We start from the raw sequence: 21808 nt of genomic DNA on the forward strand, positions 1-21808 counted from the left end.
GTCTTTAAAATTCTGTGATTTTTTTTCTTTAGTTCTTAAACCACAGTTTGCTTAAAGGATACATAGATTTTAATTAACATGCCACATTCTACCTATTCACTATGTTAAACCATGGGAAGCTGTGGACTTTGTCATTATTACCTTTTATTATGCGCTAATTGCATAAGAACCTGCCTTCTTCATTCATCAGAGAAGCCTTTATTAACCCACTAAATTAATCTTTGACCAAGTTTCCCGGCTTTCAGGATCTCCCAAAGGAAAGCAGACTTGTCTCTCTTAGGTCACCACGTCCTTCCATCCTGCGTTCTGCATGTGGACTGAGTTACCAATGAGCTAGATTCCCATCTGGATTTGTTAGGGATGTGGCAGCAGAATAAGTTAAAAGGACCTCACAAGGTGACTCCAGCCCCATCTCTGTAATTCTTTCTTTTTTTTTTTTTTTTTTGGCAGTACGTGGGCCTCTCACTGCTGTGGCCTCTCCCGTTGCGGAGCACAGGCTCCGGACGCGCAGGCTCAGCGGCCATGGCTCACGGGCCCAGCCGCTCCGCGGCACGTGGGATCCTCCCGGACCGGGGCAGGAACCCGTGTCCCCTGCACCGGCAGGCGGACTCCCAACCACTGCGCCACCAGGGAAGCCCATCATCTCTGTAATTCTATTCTAAGTTTCTTTCCTTCTTTTCTACAAGGGCCAGCCTAAGAAAACAGAGCTATAGAGCAAATCTCCACCTTTTCCCCTCACCTACCACCCCACCCATCTTAGCTTTCCTTTAAACATTCCAATTGATTTTGGGGGAAAATCACATTAATACTGTGTGGCAGCCCCTCTGGTGATGATGCACATCCTTGGACCCACCTCTCATGTCAGCTGCAGCTGTAGCAGATAATCACGTGCAAGCTCAGACTCACTTCCCATTGGCACTCTGCTGCACATCTCTTTGCTTTCTCCCCAGAGCTTCTCCAATGCCACAGGAGACCACTTGGCTTGATTCCATTGGGAGCAGCAGAAGCACAGCCCAGAAGTGCAGGGAAGTTAATGCCCCCAAGGGCGACCCTCAACCAATGGGAGCCAGAGGTCGGTTAATAACTGCCCCCATGCCCGGTGCCTCAGTGGACACTTCTTTCAGCTTCTCCCAGTGGAATCAAGCTCCCCTTGCCCACAGCAGCGATCTTCATAATTCTTCTCGTCTTGGTTTTCCCTCCTTCCCTGTCTCATCACACCAGTCCTTTGCTTCTGCTCCCTGGAATGACCTCTCACATAAACTGCCTGCACACAAGTCATTGCCTCAGACTCTGCTTTTCAGGGTAACCATTTCTATGGGTGGAGCTGCTTCCCCTTCTCGAGCAAAGCCTTTAGAGAGTGAGGGGTCCACAGCCCTCTCTAGAAGCAGCTGAAAGGCCTCACTCAAGAGGTCATTAGTGTCTCCACAGCCCATTAGTGAGTGCCCATCAGTATTTGTTGAGTAATCTTTATGTCACCTTCTCCATGTCTTAAATTAAATCCCAGTGTCTTGGGATTTAATTATGGCCTTTAGAGTAACCTGCAGGAAGGGGGACCATGCCCAGGACCACCTTGAAAGTCATGTCATGTCAGGTGAGTACCACTGGGTCCAAGTCACCACCTCCTGACACGAAAACTGTAGCAATTTGTGGACTCAAATGCTAATTCTAGGTTGTCCTAGAATTCCCAGCCTAATAATCTCCTTTTACCAGCGCTGATTAATGGAAATATGGGGTCCAGAGCCAGTTCTCTAGACTCTTTCGACTTGCCTAAATAAAAACGAGAAGACAAGCCCCTTCCAAGTCATTCTAGACTTTGGGCCTTTGCATTTGCTATTTCTTCCACCTAGAATGTTCTCTTTGGCTCTGTCTTTCTCCGCTCAGTTGTCAACTCCCCAGAGGCCTCCCCTGACCACACCAGTTAGAGCAGCCTCATTCTTCCAGTCACTATGACATCACCCTGTTTTGTTGTTTCCATAGTACTTACCACTACCTGATATTATTTCATTTACTCATTGCTTTGCCTGTTTCTTTTCCTGTCTTCTTCCCTGCTTTATTCCAACATCCAGCATATGGTCAGTGTTCAATGTTTGGTTGGAAGAAATTATAGCCATCCATATGCAATACAGTAAACCTCACTTGCCCTTGTTATAACAACATGATGGCTATTTTTGATTACAGTTAGACCACTGGAAAAGAGTACAGCTCTCTGGCTAATTGAGTCCATGAGTTAACACTTCTGACTCTCGGGCACATCTCAGGATCTAGGAGTGGTGAGTTAGGCACCGTGGGCTACTCATCCATGAGCCACAGTCCTTTCCCTGGTGCTCTGTGCCCTAAGCTCAGGGTGGGAGGTCCATAGAATCCATCAGTGTCATCAGGACATAAAAGAAGGTGGGGAGGAGGAATAAAGGGGTCAAAATACTCTTTGTCCTCCCCTTTGGTGGACCTTTAGCGCAGGTATGTTTTCCCCTGGGGGAAAGAGGCATGGGGAAAAAAGTGCTTAGGCCTGGCTCTAGAACTTAATGGGGAAGAAGAAAAGGAGTCCCAATGGTCACATGGCTCTGATTAGTTTCCCAAGAGAGGTGGACCAGATGAAGATTTGAAGAAACTGCTCCAGCTGGGAATAACAGCTATGCATTGCAGCTTATGCATCTTGTGCTATATATTCTAAGAAACCTTAAAAGAAGTGTTAGGAAACTGTATAAGAATGTGGTCCAGCAAAGGAGGGATGAGGGAACAGCACCACTGAAAGAAAGCATGGACCACGGTGCTTCCTTAGCAATCATTTTCAGATGCTTCTAACTTGACAGCTCCTTCACAATTTTTTCTCTATCTACTTACATCTATTTCACCTCATGACAACTGAGGTCAACTTTCAACCTGATGGGCTTGCTTAAAGTGGGCTAGTTTGTAAGAAAGATCTTACCCTTTGCTCTTGATGTATATACAAATTAGAGCTGAATGGATTTGTTTAATAATGATGACACCAGAGTTTAGATTTGGAGATCTTAAGATGCAGTCGTAAAATTTCAGAGCAGGAAATGGAGTTTATATGTGAAAAAAATCATCTCAAGTGTAATTTTCTTTGGTCTGTGATATGCACCTACAGTCCTAATCATCCTATGAATTCTGATGAGTAGATCACAAATTATAAAGATGTCCATACATTGATTTTTTTAAGGACCCATAGAAGGGTAGGCCAGGAGCAAATGGTCAAGTGTCCAGACATGGAGGTAGGTGTCCCACTGCCCCTGACTGTATCCACAGGATGAAGAGAAGCCAACTGGAAGGAATAAGATGTAGCAAGTATGTCTGAGAACTAGCATTGCAAAAATAATAACTGCTGCCTTTGATCTCTCTGAGAGTTACTGATAAACATCTCTTTTCCCCCTAAGCCTCTTTTCTCCTTCCCTCTATTATTTATTATTTGATTCTTATTTATCAAGTACATACTAGGATTAATGAAATACAGTCACTGTCCTTAGATACTCTTATACTGAATGGCGGCTGGTAGACATGTAAATAGATAATAAAATAATGACCCCTCCTTGGAAATGACCTGATAAACCATTGCACACTAATGCTAATGACTAGTAGGTAATAATATAACCTATTGATTAATGTCTCCCAGGGATTTCTGCAAGCAAATAGGGGATCGTGCCTTAACACATTGAATTTTGTGAATTTCAAGTGTTTGCATTTTCACTATCATCATCAATCATGGTTGATATATTAATATAGAGTGAAAAACTGGGAGCATCCAAGGCTCCCAGCAGAGTTATAAGGCAGAAGGGAATTATTTAAGCGTGGCAGAAAGCTTCCCTGCCCCACCCAAAATATTGCCCCTGCTGGCATTTTGCTGATGTTCTCACTTCAGACTCTTTATAATGAGATGTTATTTTATAAATGCATAAAGTGGAGCAATAGATCATTTTATGGTATCATCTAGTTACAGATCTACTGAAAACAACTTAGTACAATTTGTCCTCAATCCAGCTTAAATGACTAATCCTGACACTGTGCCATATTTCCCCCAGCACCAGAAGAATGGTGGAAAGGAAACCTATTGCAGAGCTATAACCTAAGTAAGCTCAGACTTTAATAGGTATAATATTAAACCATAAGAATCTTGATTTCATAATTTAGTACAGGCTATAATAATATGAGAATTAGCCCTAGAACAGGAATGCATTTCTACTCCCAGCTCTGTTAATTATCTAGCCTCATGGCCTTGGACAAGTCACAAAGCTCCCTGAGTCTTGCAGTCCTCATCTATAAAAAAGAAAACCATTAGGTTCAATGAATCCAAGGTCCGATTTACCTCTAACCCTGCATAGTAGTTAACATCTATTGAGTACTTAGAAGGAACAAAAAAATTTTCTGGACTCTCTGTTGGACTTAGTCAGGTTTTTTTTTTTCTTATGTATGTCCAAACTGCAGTTTGTTTTTGCTAATATTCAAATGAACTTGACAACTTACCAAATAAATTGTCAGAAAGAGAAAATTCATCTGTGGCAGGTAAGTGGGAGTGTTCAATGAGATTCATTTTTGATCCCATCCAAACTTTTCTGTTTGAGAATGTATCTTCGTTATGGTGGTCTTCAAAAAAATCCCCTGAAAGGTAAATAAATACATAGAGTGTTTGGGGAGGGTAGGGAGGTGATTATGAAAGAGAGGGAGAGAGAGAGAGCAAGCTAATTTTAAAAAGCACATATGGCTCCCTTTGTAGACATTTTATCATAGCTTTTCTGTACATATCTTTCCTCAACATTTACCATTTTTAAACCTCATTTGGACTTACAAATATCTAAGATATATGCTTTCAGAATAGATACTCTCTAATTTATCTGGGAAAACACCATATGTTTTCATTTGTTTCAGCACTTGGGAGATTTGGGCAAGATATGATGATATTTTAGTTATGTCTTTAATTCTTTTACATGTAGAAAAAACAGAAACAGATATAAAAGCCTTGATTAAAATGGGATGAGTTGATGATTTCTTATCTTAAATTTTATTCTAAAGTTGAACAGGTCTTTGCAAAGACACAACAGTGGTTCAAGACAACTTCCTTCCTTCCTTCTTTCTTAAGTCGAGCAGGCATCATATTAGCAGATAAAAAATTCAAAAAGTGTTCACCCAAGATCATCTTTAATTTCGCCTTTTAGAGAAAATTTCAGGGGTTTGCATTTTCACTCTCATGGTCTACCTTGGTCATATATTTAACTAGGGTAAAAGAAATTATGGTAAAAAAAAATGTGGTAAATCTCACCAAAATGTCTGAAGTTTCATCCTGAGGAGATGTCCAGAATGCATCCAAAAATCCAAGAGATGCAGTGTTCACTTCTAGCTATATCTCTAGGTCTTGTTTTCTTCTTTCCTTCCTTCCTTCCTTCTTTCCTTCCTTCCCTCCCTCCTTCCTTCCTTCCTTTCTTCCTTCCTTCCAATGTCTCCTACCTCCCTGAAAAAGTAATGAGAAAAGTTGAATAATGAAAATGTATGCTATCAGAACCTTTTTCCAAGGCTGTTTTCTGAGGATGATTTTTTAAACCTTTCATCCTATCTCCACCAAGAAATCATTTCGTTTACAAATGCCTACTTATACTTGCTACTCAGAAAAAGAATACAGGGTTTTTTTTGGACAAATATTTATTTCATTAGAACTTCCCTACTATTCATGTCTCTATTTCTTTCTCCCTCACTCAGCAAAATGTTCCAGCTCAAGCAGAAGTGACAGCTCAAGCAGACATCTGGCTGATGGTAAGGTAATACACCAGACTACATTTGCTGCGTTCATTCATTTATTCATGTTTTCAACAAATATTTATTGAGGACTTACTCTGAACTAACCTCTGTGTTGGATCTTTGGAAATAAAATGGTTAAAGGAAAGAAAATCATCCAAAATCTATGACATCAAGCTTAATGAGGAATAAAGACATTAAAAAACAATCACAGGAATACATAGATGATTACGTATTAACTTAAAAGCTGTTGATGAAGGCAAAGATGAGGATGCTCTGATGGGGAGAGGCTGGGTGTGAAAAGGAGTTGAGGTAGAGAAGTAGCTGGAGGAAAATGTGGTTTTGAGGGCAATTTTTAAAGGTAGGCAATACTAGGTCACATCTAGAATACACCAGAGAAGTTGAAGAAATGACAGAGAGAGCAGCTCCTGTGAAACGATACAAGCTGTGTCCACTGTGGGAATGCAAACATATCTGGGTCCATCTGGGAACCAATGGCCTGGCCCTACCAAAGTCTACTGTCCAGTAAGCCAAGGGGCTTTTTAGGAGAAAACCCATCCTAAAGTCAGAAGGAACCAGGAACCATGATCTTCACCTCGAAGTAAAGCCTCAGTCCTTAGAGGAATGTGTAATTCTCAATGTGGCACAGTGTTTGACCGACCCAAACAAGATTCAAGAGGCCTTCTTGCCACCCTGAGGTGAGGAGGGAAAGGGCTATAAATAAATATGAGTCTGGAAGTACTGAAGTGTAAGATAGATCTCCCAAAAGAATGCAACAAGTGGGAGAGAGCTCATTTCAACTCCACCCTCACCCTCAAACAACTCTGCCATGTATCACAGTGGAGCTTTGACTCCAAGAGGACTCCAGGCCTTTCTGGGGCAATTGTGAAACAGCAGTACCACTCCAGGTATCACCATAACCTGTGGAGATGTGCCCAGCAGAGGAACCGTGACCACTGGTTGGGCACTGCTCTCCCCCATGGACACAAAAAGTAGTGGAAGAAGTGGCCAGAGTAGACTTGATTATGAAAAAACATAAAGAGACCCCAGGGCATTCCTGAAATACCTGCAGGGGGAGGAAGCCTCTGATAGGGAACTGGAGGTCCTGAGGAACAAGCCAGTAAAAGTTCAGTTGTCACTATTGATGGGACCTCATTCATACTTATAAGCTAGCTGAGAACTAGGGAAATTCAACTTTCACAATGTGCATATGAATTGTATAGGTATCTATTCAATGTGTATATTTTAATATATATATGAATTATGTATAACAATTGTGTATATGTGTCTGCATATCATATAATAAGTAGGTTGAAAAGCTCCCCCAAACTTAGGCAATTATTGTTTTAAATAGTTACCCTTATCTTTAGAGTAGAAAATTCAACAGTTTCCCATAATAATAATTTCCAGGAATCCACAAATGAGCAAAGTCAGGAATTTTTCCTAATATTCAATCCAAAGTTACCCTCTGTCATTTAAGACATATTTGCTCTGGTCTTTAAAAAACAATAGGAGATTTCAGCTCTGTGACTCTTACTTCGGGTTTCCCTCTGTGCTTTTTCTCACATTTGTCTTTTTTAACTTTCCATCCTGGTCACCAAGCTCCCCCACACTTCCACAGCACATTACAACTCTCTAATATTTTCCATGTATGCTCATTTTCATTCTGGATTCTTATATTTTCCTCTATATATTCATATAAACTTGGCATCTTTAATTCAAGTAACTGGCACACAATAGGCCCCTAAGAAATGTTGGCTCAATCAAATGATCTGTATTGTTTCTACTGCTTAGTTCTGCCAAACTCTCTGACACTCGGCATGCTCTTCCTGGAGAAATGGCACAAGACTAGGATTTCATTCTCCTATTGGCAAAAGGGACAAAATGTACCAGTTTCTCGCCTGAATGAAAGTCCAATTCTCCTAATTCTGCATCATTTGGGTTATTACCCCTGGCTGGAGATCCCCTATGTGGGTGTCCCTGATTAGCCAATAACAAAAAGCCCTCCAGAATTCAGACATTTGACCGAGTCTGTTCAAATCAGGTCTGTTGGTTTATGATTGCTGAAGGGGTTTAATAAAAAGGAAACTCTTTCATTTTTGAAATGGTAACACAAGCACATGGTAAGCAATTCAAACAGTACACTGAAAAATAAGTCTTCCTTTTAGCTCTGTCATGCATTTCCCTTACCAACCGCCATAGCTGGTTTCTTGTGTATCCTTCTGATACTATGCCCTCTCTTAGCATAAAGGGCCCCATACCTTAAACTGGAGTCTGGCACACTATTGCCTGCAGGCCAAAGCTGGCCTGCCACCTGGTTTTGTAAAGCCTGTGAGCTAAGAATGGTTTTACATTTTCAAATAGTTCGGAAAAAATCAGAAGAAAAATATTTCATGACATGTGAAAATTACATGAAATTCACATTTGTTTATAAATAAAGTTTTATTGGCCCACAGCCACAGCCATTTCTTTCTGGACTATCTATGGCTTCTTTCTCAGTGGCAGAGTTGAGTAGTTGCAACACACACTGTATGACCCACAAAGCCAAGATATACCATCTAGCCTTTGCAGAAAAAGTTTAATTCCTGCCTTAAACAAATAACAGAAGAAATTCAAAAACAAAACAAAACAAAGTAACATCATAGGTAAACTATGAATAACTGTAATGAGTACCTTGGAGATATAAATCAACTTAATTATATACATCCCATGATAGTAGGGTCTTCTTTACCTCTTAACAGCTCCTTCCTGGGTTTGGCAGCTTTAGCCTTAATTGCCTTAAGTGATTTAAATGAGCACCTACTATGTCCCAAGCATTTGGCAAGTGTTTCCACTTATGTTATTTCTTTCATGAGGGTTACTTCTGTGTCCTTTCTCTAATACTCTTCACCCTCTGTTTAGGGGAAGAAATGCAATAGGAGAATAACTCCCTGCAAGTTCTAAGGAAGATCTTAGCTCTGGAGTCTTTTTTTCCCCTTTGAATCCTCCCTTTCATATAAGGAGTCATTTTATAGGTTCAGAATAAGCAATGGGTATTCTCTACTCTAGTGGCCTTTGAATTTTTTCGTTTCCCCTCTAAACAAAGTTTTAAAAAACACTATGCTCCCTCAACACATTTTTGGGTTGACATCTAAAAGTATTTCACTGAAAAATAAAATAGTTGCAAAAAATGTAATTTCTGACATATTGCAAAAATTGGCATTTTTACATGTCATTACATTACTCAGATCTATTCAATTAAATCTAAATACCACAGCAACTTAATATCCTTTTTCATCCTTCTAAGAAATACAAGAAAATGTCCTTTAAAATTTGGAAAAATTTTTAACCATTCCTGCCCTTTTTTGAGTTCCCATTTCATTCCACTTCACTGCAGAATTTTACCCTAATGTAGCACATTTTAATGGTTGAATGTCTATTATTGATCATTCTATCATACTTTTCTATGACTAAATTTTGTATATAAATTTGGATTTTAAAAATTTCTAATGACTTTAAGATTTTAAGTGTTTAGATAAAAATTTTTCTGGATTAAGTTTATTATTAGCTATTATTATTAATGCTTATTAGACTTTCTCTACATATAGGGTGGTTCACTCTGTCCCACGCCACAGCACAAGTGAAGAAAGCAGTTTGGTATGGAGGAAAGAGCGTGCAGACAGAAGACAGGATTGTTGGGCAACAGCCCTAGCCAGCACTGGCAGAGCACACGCACTAGGTGAAGAACACCTTCTTAGAAATACAGGTAAAGGTTCTGACTAAATAATGAACTTTGAGCAACTGCAGACAGAGAGCCTAAAAATTCTCTGGAGTTAGTAATAAAAGCCTAGCTAGCAGGAAGCCATCATTTCTATTCAGGTGAATTCATGTATGTGTTAACACACAAAGTATTAAGTTTGGAATCAGAGCAGATAAAGAAAAATACCTTCTCTAACTTCATGCACTGTTTTCCTGAAAATTTGTTAAAATTTATTTTCCAAATGAAAGTATTTTTAAAATAAAAGGGTCATTGCAGAAAATTCAGACAATACAGAAAAACATTTACAAAATGCCAGATGGCATTCTGTAATTTTGTTCCAATTTACACTCCCACCAGCAGTGGATAAGAGTGCCTGTCTCACCACAACTTCATTGGCGTTACCTACTCCCACTTTCAAAAATCTTTTCTAATTTGCCAGTGACAAATCCTATCTCACTGTATTAAATTGCATTTCCTTGAATATGAGTGAAATTGAAAAAAAATTTTTATATTGTCTATATGTGATAATTTCTTTCCATTTTTTATGTCCTTTGCCATTTTTCTATGGAACTGTTCTTTTTTTTTAATTGACTTAGAGGAGTTCTTTGTATATTGAATGTATTAGCATTCTGGTATATTTACTACAAACATTTTCATTTGTCTTTTAATTATCTTTACTTGAAAAGATTTGCATTGTATATAGTTAAATATATTAGATTTTTTTAAAGCTTACTTTTATTGTTTTTTATTTTTAGTTTTTAGTACAGGGTGAATTTTGTCAGAATTGCTTGTTGAATACTTTCCCCCTTTCCCATTGATTTATAATTTTTCTTTTATTGAGACTGAATTTAGTTTTCCATTGATCATACAGTTACATCTGTTTCAACATCATGTTTTCCTGTTATTGTTCATTCTTTTTCAACATTTTCTAAGGTATTCTCACCTTCTCATTCTCTGTGATAAACTATCACATCTTGTATCACATTTAAAAAAAAAAAGGTTTCTTTGGGAGTTTGATATGGTACCAAACCCCTATATATTTAGGTAGGAAGATTTATATCTTTATAACATTCAGTTTTGCCTTTCAGGGGCAAGGTATGTCTCCATTTATTCAAATATATTTTTATAACTCAATTTTGTAGATTTTTTTCCATTTATTTCCCAACTTCTCCATGGATGCATCCCCTGTCATTTATCTTCCCCCTCCTCATGTGGTCATTAATGATTTAACTTCATCTGTTGTCTTCTCCACTATATTGTAAATTCCTAGAAGGCAGGAATCATAGCTTACATTACTTTTGTATCCCCCCATCGCAGCTAGCAGTGTTATGCATATGCAGAAATAATAGCTGTGATCTAGTACAGATGTCAAGGGGGATGAAGCATGGGACTTCCCTGGTGGTCCAGTGGTTAAGACTCCGCATTTCCAATGCAGGAGGTGCAGGTTCAATCCCTGATCGGGGAACTAAGATCCCACATGTCACATGGCATGGCCAAAAAAATTCGGGGTGGGGAGGCAATGAGGCATGAGAAGATTAGAAAGGAGAGGGAAAGAATGGGAATTTGGGATTAGCAGAGGCAAACTATTTATATAGAATGGGTTAACAACAAGGTCCTACTGTACAGCACAGGGAACTATATTCAATATCCTGTGACAAACCATAATGGAAAAGAATATGAAAAAGAATATGTGTGTGTGTTTGTGTGTGTGTGTAACTGAGTCACTTTGCTGTACAGAAGAAATGAACACAACATTGTAAATCAACTATACTTCAATAAAATTTTTTTTAAAAAAGGAACATTAGAATGGAGAACAAGTGCTGACCTTTCATAGCTTTACGTATGACCTGCAACTATTCACTTAACATCCTGCCCCCATACTGCACCCTGAGCCTCAGCTGCATGTTTAAAAATCTAAATAATAGGACTGCTGTAAAGATTAAAAAGTAACACTTCATAAATGTTCATATATATAGGGTGACATGTACAAAATTTTTACTGCATTGTTTCCAATAGTAAAAAGCTGGAAACATCATAAATGTCAATCAACAAGAGGTTGGGTACAATAAAGAAATAATATATGCATTATGCTGTAAGTATATTATATTCATAAGTGTTATACAGCACTTAAAATGAATGAACTAAGTATTCATATGGATAAACTGAGAAACTTCATATTGAGCAAAAGAATTAGGTTGCAGAATAATACAGACAGTTTGATAAAATGTATATAAATTTAAAGATATGCAAAACAATGCTACATATTACTACTGATACCCTAATGCAAGGGTCAGCAAACTATGATCCACAGGCCAAATCCAGCCCACCCAGGACCAAATTTGCCCTTTTGTTTACATATTGTCTATGGCTGTTTTCACTCAACAGTGGCAGAGTTAGGTAGTTGCAACACAGTCCATGTGGTCTGCAAAGCCTAAAATGTTCACTCTGTGGCCTTTATAGAAAAAGCTTGTGGGACTTCCCTGGTGGTCCAGTGGTAAAAAATCCGCCTTCCAATGCAGGGGACGGGGGTTCGGTCCCTGGCCAGGGAACTAAGATCCCACATGCCACGGGGCAACTAAGCCCACGCACCACAGCTACAGAGCCCATGCACCCTGGAGCCTGTGTGCCACAACTAAAGAAAACCTGTGCGCCACAAGTAGAGAGAAGCCCACGCACCACAACGAAAGATCCCGCATGCCTCAACCTAGATCCCGCATGCAGCAACTAAATCCCGACACAGCCAAAAATAAATAAATAAATAAATAAAATTTTAAAAAAGCTTGTGATCCCTGTCTAACCTATAGAGACATGCATGGAAGTGTTGAACCCACATTCAGAACAGTGGTCCAGAATGACTGGGCGGGTACACAGGGAATTTCCATAGCATCTGTAATGCTATCCTTAAACTAGGGGTAATTACAACAAAGCTGATGATATTACTCAGTTTTGCGTGTTGGAAATATTTCATAATAAAAAAGATTGAATGAAATTCTATATGTGAAAATGTTCCTCATCTATAAAGATATGCAAACTCCTACAGGAATTCTCTGTTTCTTCCATACTCTTACACACACACACACACACACACACTCTTGAGGCTTTGAAGAGGAAGTAATTCCTTCCCATAAAATGTCTGGGGACTCAAACTGTGGTCAGTGAGGTGCTGTTGGAAATTTTGAGTGGCACAATGAAATCTATGTTCAGGAAGATTACTATTATGAGAAGGCAGGATGAGGAGGGCAAGCAGTGAAAGAGGAGGAAGATTCAGGAAATTCTCATTCAGGAAGTGAGATGATTAGGTACATAGCAGGGTGGTTTCTGTAGAGATGGAAAGGAAGAGACCTGAGTACAGTGTACAAAGAGGAGGAGGAAGGGGAGAAAGCAGGCTGATGATATGAAGTTTAAGCCTTGAGTATGGGTGGAAGCAGCGACAAAATGTTTATTTTACTTTTGTTTATTTGTACTATGGTGTAATATAAGCCATAACTTAAGACCCAGGATTAATTTCAGAAGTGGTAAGCACTGTTTGTTTTTAATGTGATAAGACACAGAGTGACTGGTAGCTTGGACTCCTACTCTCTGGTTATCAATTTGTACTTGTTTAGATACTGTGTGTCACAGGGAGTTCATGGTGTATGGAGTTCCTCTGATTTAGCACAAACCATTTGCAAGAGACCTTGGAAAGACCCTGCTCCAATTAAATAGCCTTGACTGATTTTGAAGAATCTCAGCTCTCAGAAGATGAAGATAAAAACCAGTTACTTGCACTGGTACCCTATGAACTCTCCACGCCCAAAGTCACCATTCTTGGTGACATTTTTCTCAGATGAACCCAGTTGTTGGTGGCAAAGCATACATTTTGTTGGATATCTATGTAGTCCATTTATATAGGGCAGGAAAAAAGTAAACTTTTTCTAGCCATCATAATTTCATGCCCAGGGGAAGCCCTGGATCCAGCCCAAGGCTGGAAGAATGTTCCTAAGGGAAAAGAGAAAGGAGCGCTAGAAAAAACAGTTTTACCTTTCCAGGGATTTGGTCTTCCCAGAAGCAATCAAACTGAAGTATCGGGGTGGCCAAAAAGTTCATTCGGGTTTTCTGTACGATGTTATGAAATTTTTGGCCAACCCAATAATTCTTTACAGGGCAAAAATACAGATTTAAGAAAATAGATCCTTTCTGATGTGCAGAGAGATTTAAAGGACAACGTGTGGCCAGTAGTGACCACATGTCAGACGTGATGTCCTCCAAATAATATGGTCATTTTGATTGCATTATTCTGAGGGTGGTACCCTATAGGAACTAGATGGCCTTTACTGCTATCATAGTAAACTTTACATTTTTTGTGGAGATAGATTAAAATAATATCTACCATTTTATGAGTGCTTACTATGTGGATAGATTAAAATAAGATCTACCATTTTATGAGTGCTTACTATGTGGCAGCTTTCATGCTATGTTATCTCATTTAATCTATAATAAACTAAGCAGGTATTCATATACACACATTATAAATGAGAAAACTGAGGCTCAAAGAGATTAAGCAACTTTTCCAAGGTCACGCCACTAGTAAGAAGCAGAGTAGGGATGTAAACCCACCAGCTGACTCTAAATTCATGCTTTCTCACACAATGCTCCCACTGAGACTGTCACTCACTGCTCACCAATGCCTAGTGAGGGTGAATTGGCATTTCTGCAAGGTCACGTCTGCCTAAAGCATTTCAACATTAGCTGATCGCATGCACAATTAAGTAAGACTCTCCAGCGTTTGCCTGTTATATTATTTTGTTTCTTTTCAAACTTCTTTTGCTGTTTCTGAAGTCTCCATTTAAAGGTATACTTCCTTCAGGTGATGTACAATAAAAATGCTTTTAACCCAACAGACCTCTACAGCTTTTTGCACTTCTGTTCTCTGGAGGTTACGCAATGGGGCACAAAGAGTGGCTGACCTTTATTTTTTAACTTGATGTAAAAGAAGCACTTGCAGTAGAGGCCCCCAGGGCCATGAACCTGAAAGTAAGGGCTCCTTACATTTTGTACCCTAGGCAACTCATTTGTCTCACTCAAGTCCCCTTGCTTCTCAGCCTTCTTGACCAGCACTAGCAGTCAAGACTCCAGCAAGACTTTCATAGCACTGGGTACCTCTTTGAGTGTGTGTCCGGTTGTAACTCTCCCTTTGTTTTTTGGTGATTTGGCTGTCTGTCTCCCCATTGGACCATCAGCTCCAGGAGAGCTCACTCTGGATCTCCAGTTCCTAGTCCACTGCCAAGTACATATTAGATACAGAGTTAATACTTATTGATTGAATGAATAAATGGATGAATGAATAACTAAATACATAAATGAATGAATGAATGAATAATATACCTTACTAGATACCCATTTTTAGAATCAGTCTTGTTTAGCCATAGGATAAATAGTAAATAGAGATGTAGAAGGACAGCGCACATAAAAGCTGAAGAAGGACTTTTTTTTTTTAATCACACAAAAAACCTGACAACTAAGGCTGCTTCCCCACAATGTAGCCCTAATTAGTGAACTGAATTTATTCTTGTTGGAAATCTCTTAAGCAGTAAGCCCCGCACATTTTATAAGTGAATTGACCACCCAGGAAATAGTTTTAATAATCCTCCCAAATCTCCTTTTGTTAATTGCTCTTCCTTGAGAACTACCAGGAATAGTTTTTTTATCTTCTTAACATTCACTCTTCATAGTCAGGAAAGTTTTTCCCCATTATCTGCTGTAGTCAAAATGGTCAAGAATTTGGAAAAAGTTATACTTTCTCCATGACTGACCTGTCATCTTTTTTCAAATAATTCATTAGATCTTCTGAAATTTTATGACTATTATTTACATAAATTATTTGTTATTTGCAAAAGCAGCCACCACAACTTCTTCCATTCCACGTGCCCTTTTGCAATGAGAGTTTGCCACTACCCATCGATAGGTGAAGGCTATTTCCCCAGCCCTTGAACTGGTCTGGTGACTTCCTTGACCAATAGAATGGTGGAAGTGATGTTGTGAGATTTCTGAGCTAGGCCTTAAGAGGCCTTGCAGCTTCTGTTCTCTCAGTCTAGGAATGCTGCCCTGAGACTGTCACACTACAATGACAGTCTCAGGGCAACATTTTTTTTTTTTTTGAAACTTCAAACTCATTCATGAGATAGTTATTAAAATAACACATTTAGGGGAAAAAATCAATACAACTAGATGCCCCAGATACAAAACCTAATGGAGAGAGAAGTCAGCTACCCAAACTGTCCCAGTTGACAGCCACACCAAGACTCCAGACATGAGTGAGTCCACCTTGGACCTTCTGTTCCATTTGATCATCCATCAGAAAGAGTCCCATGAGTGAGCCCAGGCAAAACCAGCAGAGGAACTGATCTGCTGACTCACAGAAATATGAGAATTAATGAATCATTACCCTTTTAAGTCACTAAGCTTTGTGGTAGCTATTACAAAGAAATAAATAATTGCTACAGAAATTGGCACTTAGAAGGGGGATGCTGTTTAAAAAAAAAAAAGGAAACTAAAACATATGGCTTTGGCTTGGGGATTGGGAGGTGGGCAGAGCCTGGAAGGGCAGTGAGGACAGTGATAGTGAGAATTGGAAGAGCAGTGAGGAAATCACTATAGGAAGCTGGAAAAGGAATGGGTCATATTTTGCAGTCACAAAACAATTGGCAAAACTGTCCAACATGTGGTAACTTGGAAGATACAAAATTTCCTAATGTACCTGTGGGTTTTTGTTTGTTTGTTTCTCTCTGGTTTGGTTTGGTTTCAGGAGTGGCAGAGCCTCTTTCCGACTGAACTCCAGGTAACTCTGTGGCTCAGTTTGAGATTAAGGGGATTTCCAAGTAGTATGGTGAATGTGTCAGGTGGTATTTTTAACTGTTCATGATAAGGTAATGAAGAGAGAGATGGATTATGGAAGGAGCTGTTCATTTTGAAAGCAGAATTTGGAGTAAATATGAAAGGTTCAGGATGTGCTGGGTCAAAAAATAAGACTGTTTTGCATTTTTGGTCTCGCCATCTGGCATAAGAGTCTCAAAGTCAGAAATGACTCCATGGTAAATATCAAATCATGGGTGCAGCTGTAAGATCCTTTGCTAAGAGCTCACAAAAAGTAAGGAGGTACCTAGGAGACCCTCTCATCCAGGTAAAAGAACTTCTAAGAATGTCGGGGCATTATCTCACAGCATTATTTCGCAGTAGTTTAACATGTCCAGAGTAGAAAGTCTGTCTCAAACAAACAAACAAAAATTATGGATGTAAGTTTCCAGGCATGGAGTGAGTCCCAGAAGGACTCATAAAAAAATCCACAAAGTGTTTGAGCAAATTGCTTTAGTGACAGCAATGCCATCTCAAAATAAAAGCTGAGTTTGCAATCCCTCTCATAAGTAAGTAAAGTCTATTTTCCCACCCTCGAACGAGCTGTTATGATGACTTGCTTTGACCAATAGAATTGTTCTACTTCCGAGGGTAAACCTTAAGAGAACCTTGTGACTTCTGCTTTCACCCTCTTGGAATGATGTCTTGAGACCACCATGCCAGGAAGAAGCCAGGAATGAAGTACTCTAGGAGAAAGAGACTGGGCCGTTCCCATTAGCCCCACTGACAGCCAGCATCAAGGCCCCAGTCATGAGAGTGAGACCTACTTGACCCTCCATTTGGCATCAGTTATGTGAATGAGCCCAGGAAAAACCAGTAAAGAGCCACCTAGCCAACCCACAGAATTATAAGAAATAATAAATCATTATATTTTAAGCCATTAACTTTTGGGGTGGCTTGTTACATAGTACTAGATAACTGATACCATCTCCCAAAATGAACAGTATGGCATGTGGTCTTTTGTCCTACTGGGTCTCAAAAAGAGAGCACTTGCTTAAAAATACTACATTTAGGGCTTCCCTGGTGGCGCAGTGGTTGAGTCCGCCTGCCGATGCAGGGGATGCGGGTTTGTGCCCCGGTCCGGGAAGATCCCACGTGCCGCGGAGCAGCTGGGCCCGTGAGCCATGGCCGCTGAGCCTGCACGTCCAGGGCCTGTGCTCTGCAGCGGGAGAGGCCACAGCGGTGAGAGGCCCGCGTACCGGAAAAAAAAAATACTACATTTACTCTTTAAAAAATGGCATTTCAATGTCAATTTCCAATAGCAATGCCAAGTAAATTCATTCACTCACCTATTTATTCAGTCAATATACATTTATTGACTCTGTCAGGTACTGGACAGATAAAGGCAAAAAAAAAAATCATGATCCTTCAAGAAGCTTAGTAGAAAAGTCAGGTAAGGGCAACCCAATTAAAATGGTATGGGAAGTGAGAGATTGGCATGGACATATATACACTACCAAATGTAAAATAGATAGTTAGTGGGAAGCAGCCGCATAGCACAGGGAGATCAACTCGGTGCTTTCTGACCACCTAGAAGGGTGGGATAGGGAGGGTGGGAGGGAGACGCAAGAGGGAGGGGATATGGGGATATAAGTATACGTACAGCTGATTCATTTTGGCAGAAACTAACACAATAATGTAAAGCAATTATACTCCAGTAAAGATGTTTTTAAAAAATGGTATGGGGATTGCTATGATAGAGGTAAGCACAAGTCCCTTCAGGAGCACGAGCAAGGGCATTCATTCATTGAACATGCATTAATTCTTCACTGTGTATCAGGCTTTGATCTAGGTCTTGGAAATAGAGGATGGATGAAACAGAAAAAAAAAATCCTATCTTCATGGGGATTACATTCTAATGAGAGAGATGGATAATTTGCAAGTAAACAAGTAATATGACTTCCAGGGGTGCTACTAAGAAAATAAAGGAGATAAGGGATAAAGTGATGTGGCTGGACACTCTTTCAGAGAGGGTGATCCTAGAAGAGCTCTCTAAAGAGAGGACATTTGACCGGAGATGTGGAGGAGAAGGAGGAGTGAGCCATACAAGGGGGAAATAAGTCCAGGCAGAGTGGTCAGCAAGCGCTAAGGGCCTGGACTTGGGGCATGGAAGGAACAGCCAAAGCCCAATGAGGCTGCAGCTGAGCGAGCACACAGGCAGCGTAGGAGATGAGGTATGAGAGTAAGCGGCTCCCTAGGGCCTGTCAACTATGGCAAGGAGTTCTGGTGTGTTCTCAGTGGGAATCACTGGTGGGTGTTAAGCACGGATGTGACTAGGAGAATAAGGGAAGTCTTCCTGAGGGTGGAGGGCTGGTTCTTGAATTTAATCTCAAAGGAGTAGGCATTAGACTAAGCAAAAGGCATGCAGTGGGGATGGTTATGGGAGGAAAATAACATGCTGTGTTCCGAGCGACCATACATTGTCCTCTGTGCTGCAGTGAGTGGATTCAGCTCAAATCAGTGGAGGAAGGATGGCCTATTCAAGAAACAATGTCAAGAAAAATGACTATTCCTTTGGGGGAAAAACATTAAAGGGTCCTATCTCGTATCATTCTTGAAAAATAAGTCTCAAGTGGATCAAAGATTTTTAAAATGATAAAAAATTATTGGGAGAAAATATAGGAAAACACCTTTATGATCTCTATGAATTTAGAGACTGAGAAAGACTCATTAAACAAGAAACAAATAGGAAAGAATCAATTTGACTACACTAAAATCAAGAAGACAGAAATCAAGACACCATAAACAAAACTAAATATATGAAACAAACTGGGAGAAAATGTTTACAACATAAATAACAGCCAAAAATTAGTACAAACAATATATAAATAAGTCCTATAAATAAAAGCAGAAAAGATAAACAATCCAAGGGAGAAACTGGCAAAGGATATAAAGAGGAAATTCACCAAAAGGGAAATACAAGCAGCAGATCACAACAACCAGGGAGGGTTCACCAAGTCTTTAAGATGCTGATAACTGAAGTCTCCAATCAGCTTTCCTAGACTGACCTTTGGGTTAGTGCTGAAAACTCTCCACTCCCTCTCCTCCCGGTATAGTTATTAGACAATACCCTAAGAGCTTTTGGGAATCTTCACAATTGTGCTGGGTCTTAACAAATTGCCCCTGTCAAGCTGAGACATTTGTGGACTGGTTCACCTGCTCTCCCATCATTCTAGATTTCAAGTTCTCCTAGCCTCCAACAATATTGGGGTAGCAAGGAGAAGACTTTGGAGTCAGAAGGACCTGTCCTCATATTCAGGTCCTGCTACTTCCTAACTGTGTGACCGCAGACAGGTTACTTGTTCTCTTTGAGCCTCAGTTTCCTCATCTGTAAAATGAGTATAAGAACTTCCATTCAGGGTTATTGTGAGAAGGAAACAGGCTATTTAGGCAAAGCCTGTGACATGTTGGTACACACTCTTGCACATACACAGTTCTTTTCTTTTCCTTCCAAGCACAACTATTGAGTATTCCATGAACATATGGCCAGATTTTGGAGGTGTGGAAATAAGAGGAAGGACAGGGATTACATTACTTTCCTTCTCCAGCTTGGGGGAGAGGGCAGAGGTGTGTGGTGGAAAACAATGATGCAAATCCTGATGAAGGGTCTCAGGACAAGAGAGTCTGGCCAGTACTTTATCAGCTAACTCGGAGTTGCATCAGCCATATTGCAACATGCTCAGCAAAACAGATAAGTTCACGGTGCAAATGGCACAGGTCCACCATTTGGAGGGTGGGGGAGATCAAGACGTCTATCATTTTATAAAATCACAGCTAAAAACCCAGCGTTGGCTTTCTCTATCTCTCTTGTCGATACCACTGAGTGGTTCTAAGGCAGCATCAGTGGCATCATCCGATTTCTTTAAAGCTCAGGTGAGTTTCTCAGACAAAAAATCCAGCATGAGTCATTTGCATCCCCTTCCCCAGCTCCTCCCTTCTAAATAAAACTCAGTTAAGAGAAATGACCCAGGCTTCCCTAATAGTTGTCTACTTCCTTGGCAGTAAGCAGACAAAGAGATGCCTCATCTGAATCTGACATTCAGACCTTGGACAATTTTAATAATAAAGTTCTTCCTAACATTTTCCATCTTATTTTAATATTTCCATCTGATACTAACATAAGAAATGGAAAACAATAGAAACATTTACAGTAGAAGTCAAAAGAGAAAGCTTTTTAAACCCACTCTCCTCCTAGGAAAAAATTTCATTTCAATAAAGCATAGCTTAAATGTCATCCTAGCTCTAGATCTGAAGTCATCTGCCATTAGTAATATTTCTCAACTCACATCAGGATTTGATAAATCACAGCACGCTATACAGGTGAAATTGCCTATGGAATCAGAACAGAGACATTTCCGAAATTTACGGACACCAGTGATTCTCCTGGGCAACCACAGTGTTAAAAAGATATTCCTAAGTAATTTTTCAATAAGGAAACCAACTTATTTTTCAATTAATTTTGACCCATTAACATCTGCTTCTTTGTTTTTGAGTTTCTTTTACTTTTAAAAAATTATCAGGATTTACATCAAACTCTACCAACTTAGAATTCATTCATCGACCAAACTTCCTGATGCTAAAGAGAAACTTCCAATGACAGTTTCTCCTCTGCTGCCTTGAGATGGATACCGCACTCCCAGAGGAATTAGATACTCACTCGGATTGTCTTAGGTTGGCGATGAACTGTCAAAGCCCTGGGAGGATTCTGAGTCCAGTCTTCCTCTCCAAAACCCAGTGATTTTGCTACAAATGCTCAGAATCTGATTTTGCATTGGGGCGAGTCCAGGAGACAGTGGGGTGAGGAGGAGGGAGTTCCAGCAGGAGCTGTGGCCGATCACAGGCGGCCTTCCCACCCAGCACCCGCATCTCTGCCTTGGCTCTGTTCCTCATGGACAGAGATTAGTCATTAACAATCCTTCCCCTGCTAAATGATATAAACATAGAAAGGAACCTTGGGACAGCCTCGAGATTCCCAGGACGAACTCCCAGAGCCCCTGGGTAGGGACTGTGACAAAGCAGGGGAGCCCTGAAGCTCGCCTTTTAAAACACTTCTCCGTAGGCTGCTTTTTAGGGTCCTGAGTACCCAGATTTCTGCACACATCATCTAAAACTGAATTGTCATCTTCCCTCCCTCTCTCCAATTGCTTTTAATAGCTCCACCACCTCCCAGGGACTGAAGTTAGCAACTCTGAGCCTTCTTGACCCTTCCCTCTCCCGGGCTTTCTATAACAAGTAATAACAGATTCGTGTGGATTCTATCTTTGGACTGTCTCTTATTTCCAGCCCACTGTGTTCCTCTGCTAATTTGGGCCTACTGCAGCTTCCATTCTAAAGAACACTGTTGGTTGGCCCCATAACTTGTCTCTCCTTTTCTTTTTCTGTTTTCCAAACTGCACAGCAGTGTAAAGCGTAGGGCTCTGGTCAGATACCTACCCA

The 21808-nt window shown here is 40.1% G+C and overlaps 1 protein-coding gene across 3 annotated transcripts in view; it reads right to left on the reverse strand.

The window, feature by feature from the left end:
- Window positions 1-21210, reverse strand: part of NR1H4 (nuclear receptor subfamily 1 group H member 4) — a 74331-nt gene extending 53121 nt beyond the window's left edge. For 2 of the 3 annotated variants that reach the window (XM_081250039.1, XM_081250037.1), the window contains exons 1-2: window positions 21030-21210; window positions 4480-4614 (exon numbers count right to left, since the gene is read on the reverse strand). In XM_081250039.1, coding sequence (XP_081106165.1) covers window positions 4480-4558 — 79 coding nt within the window. In that variant the 5' untranslated portion in view covers window positions 4559-4614; window positions 21030-21210. Of the gene's footprint in view, window positions 1-4479; window positions 4615-5272; window positions 5462-21029 lie in introns of all 3 variants that reach the window. The other variant, XM_081250038.1, reaches the window with a different exon arrangement.
- Between the last annotated feature and the right edge of the window lie 598 nt (window positions 21211-21808).

The sequence above is a fragment of the Mesoplodon bidens genome (assembly GCF_964165515.1).
Source record: "Mesoplodon bidens genome assembly, chromosome: 11".
Lineage (NCBI taxonomy): Eukaryota > Metazoa > Chordata > Mammalia > Artiodactyla > Ziphiidae > Mesoplodon > Mesoplodon bidens.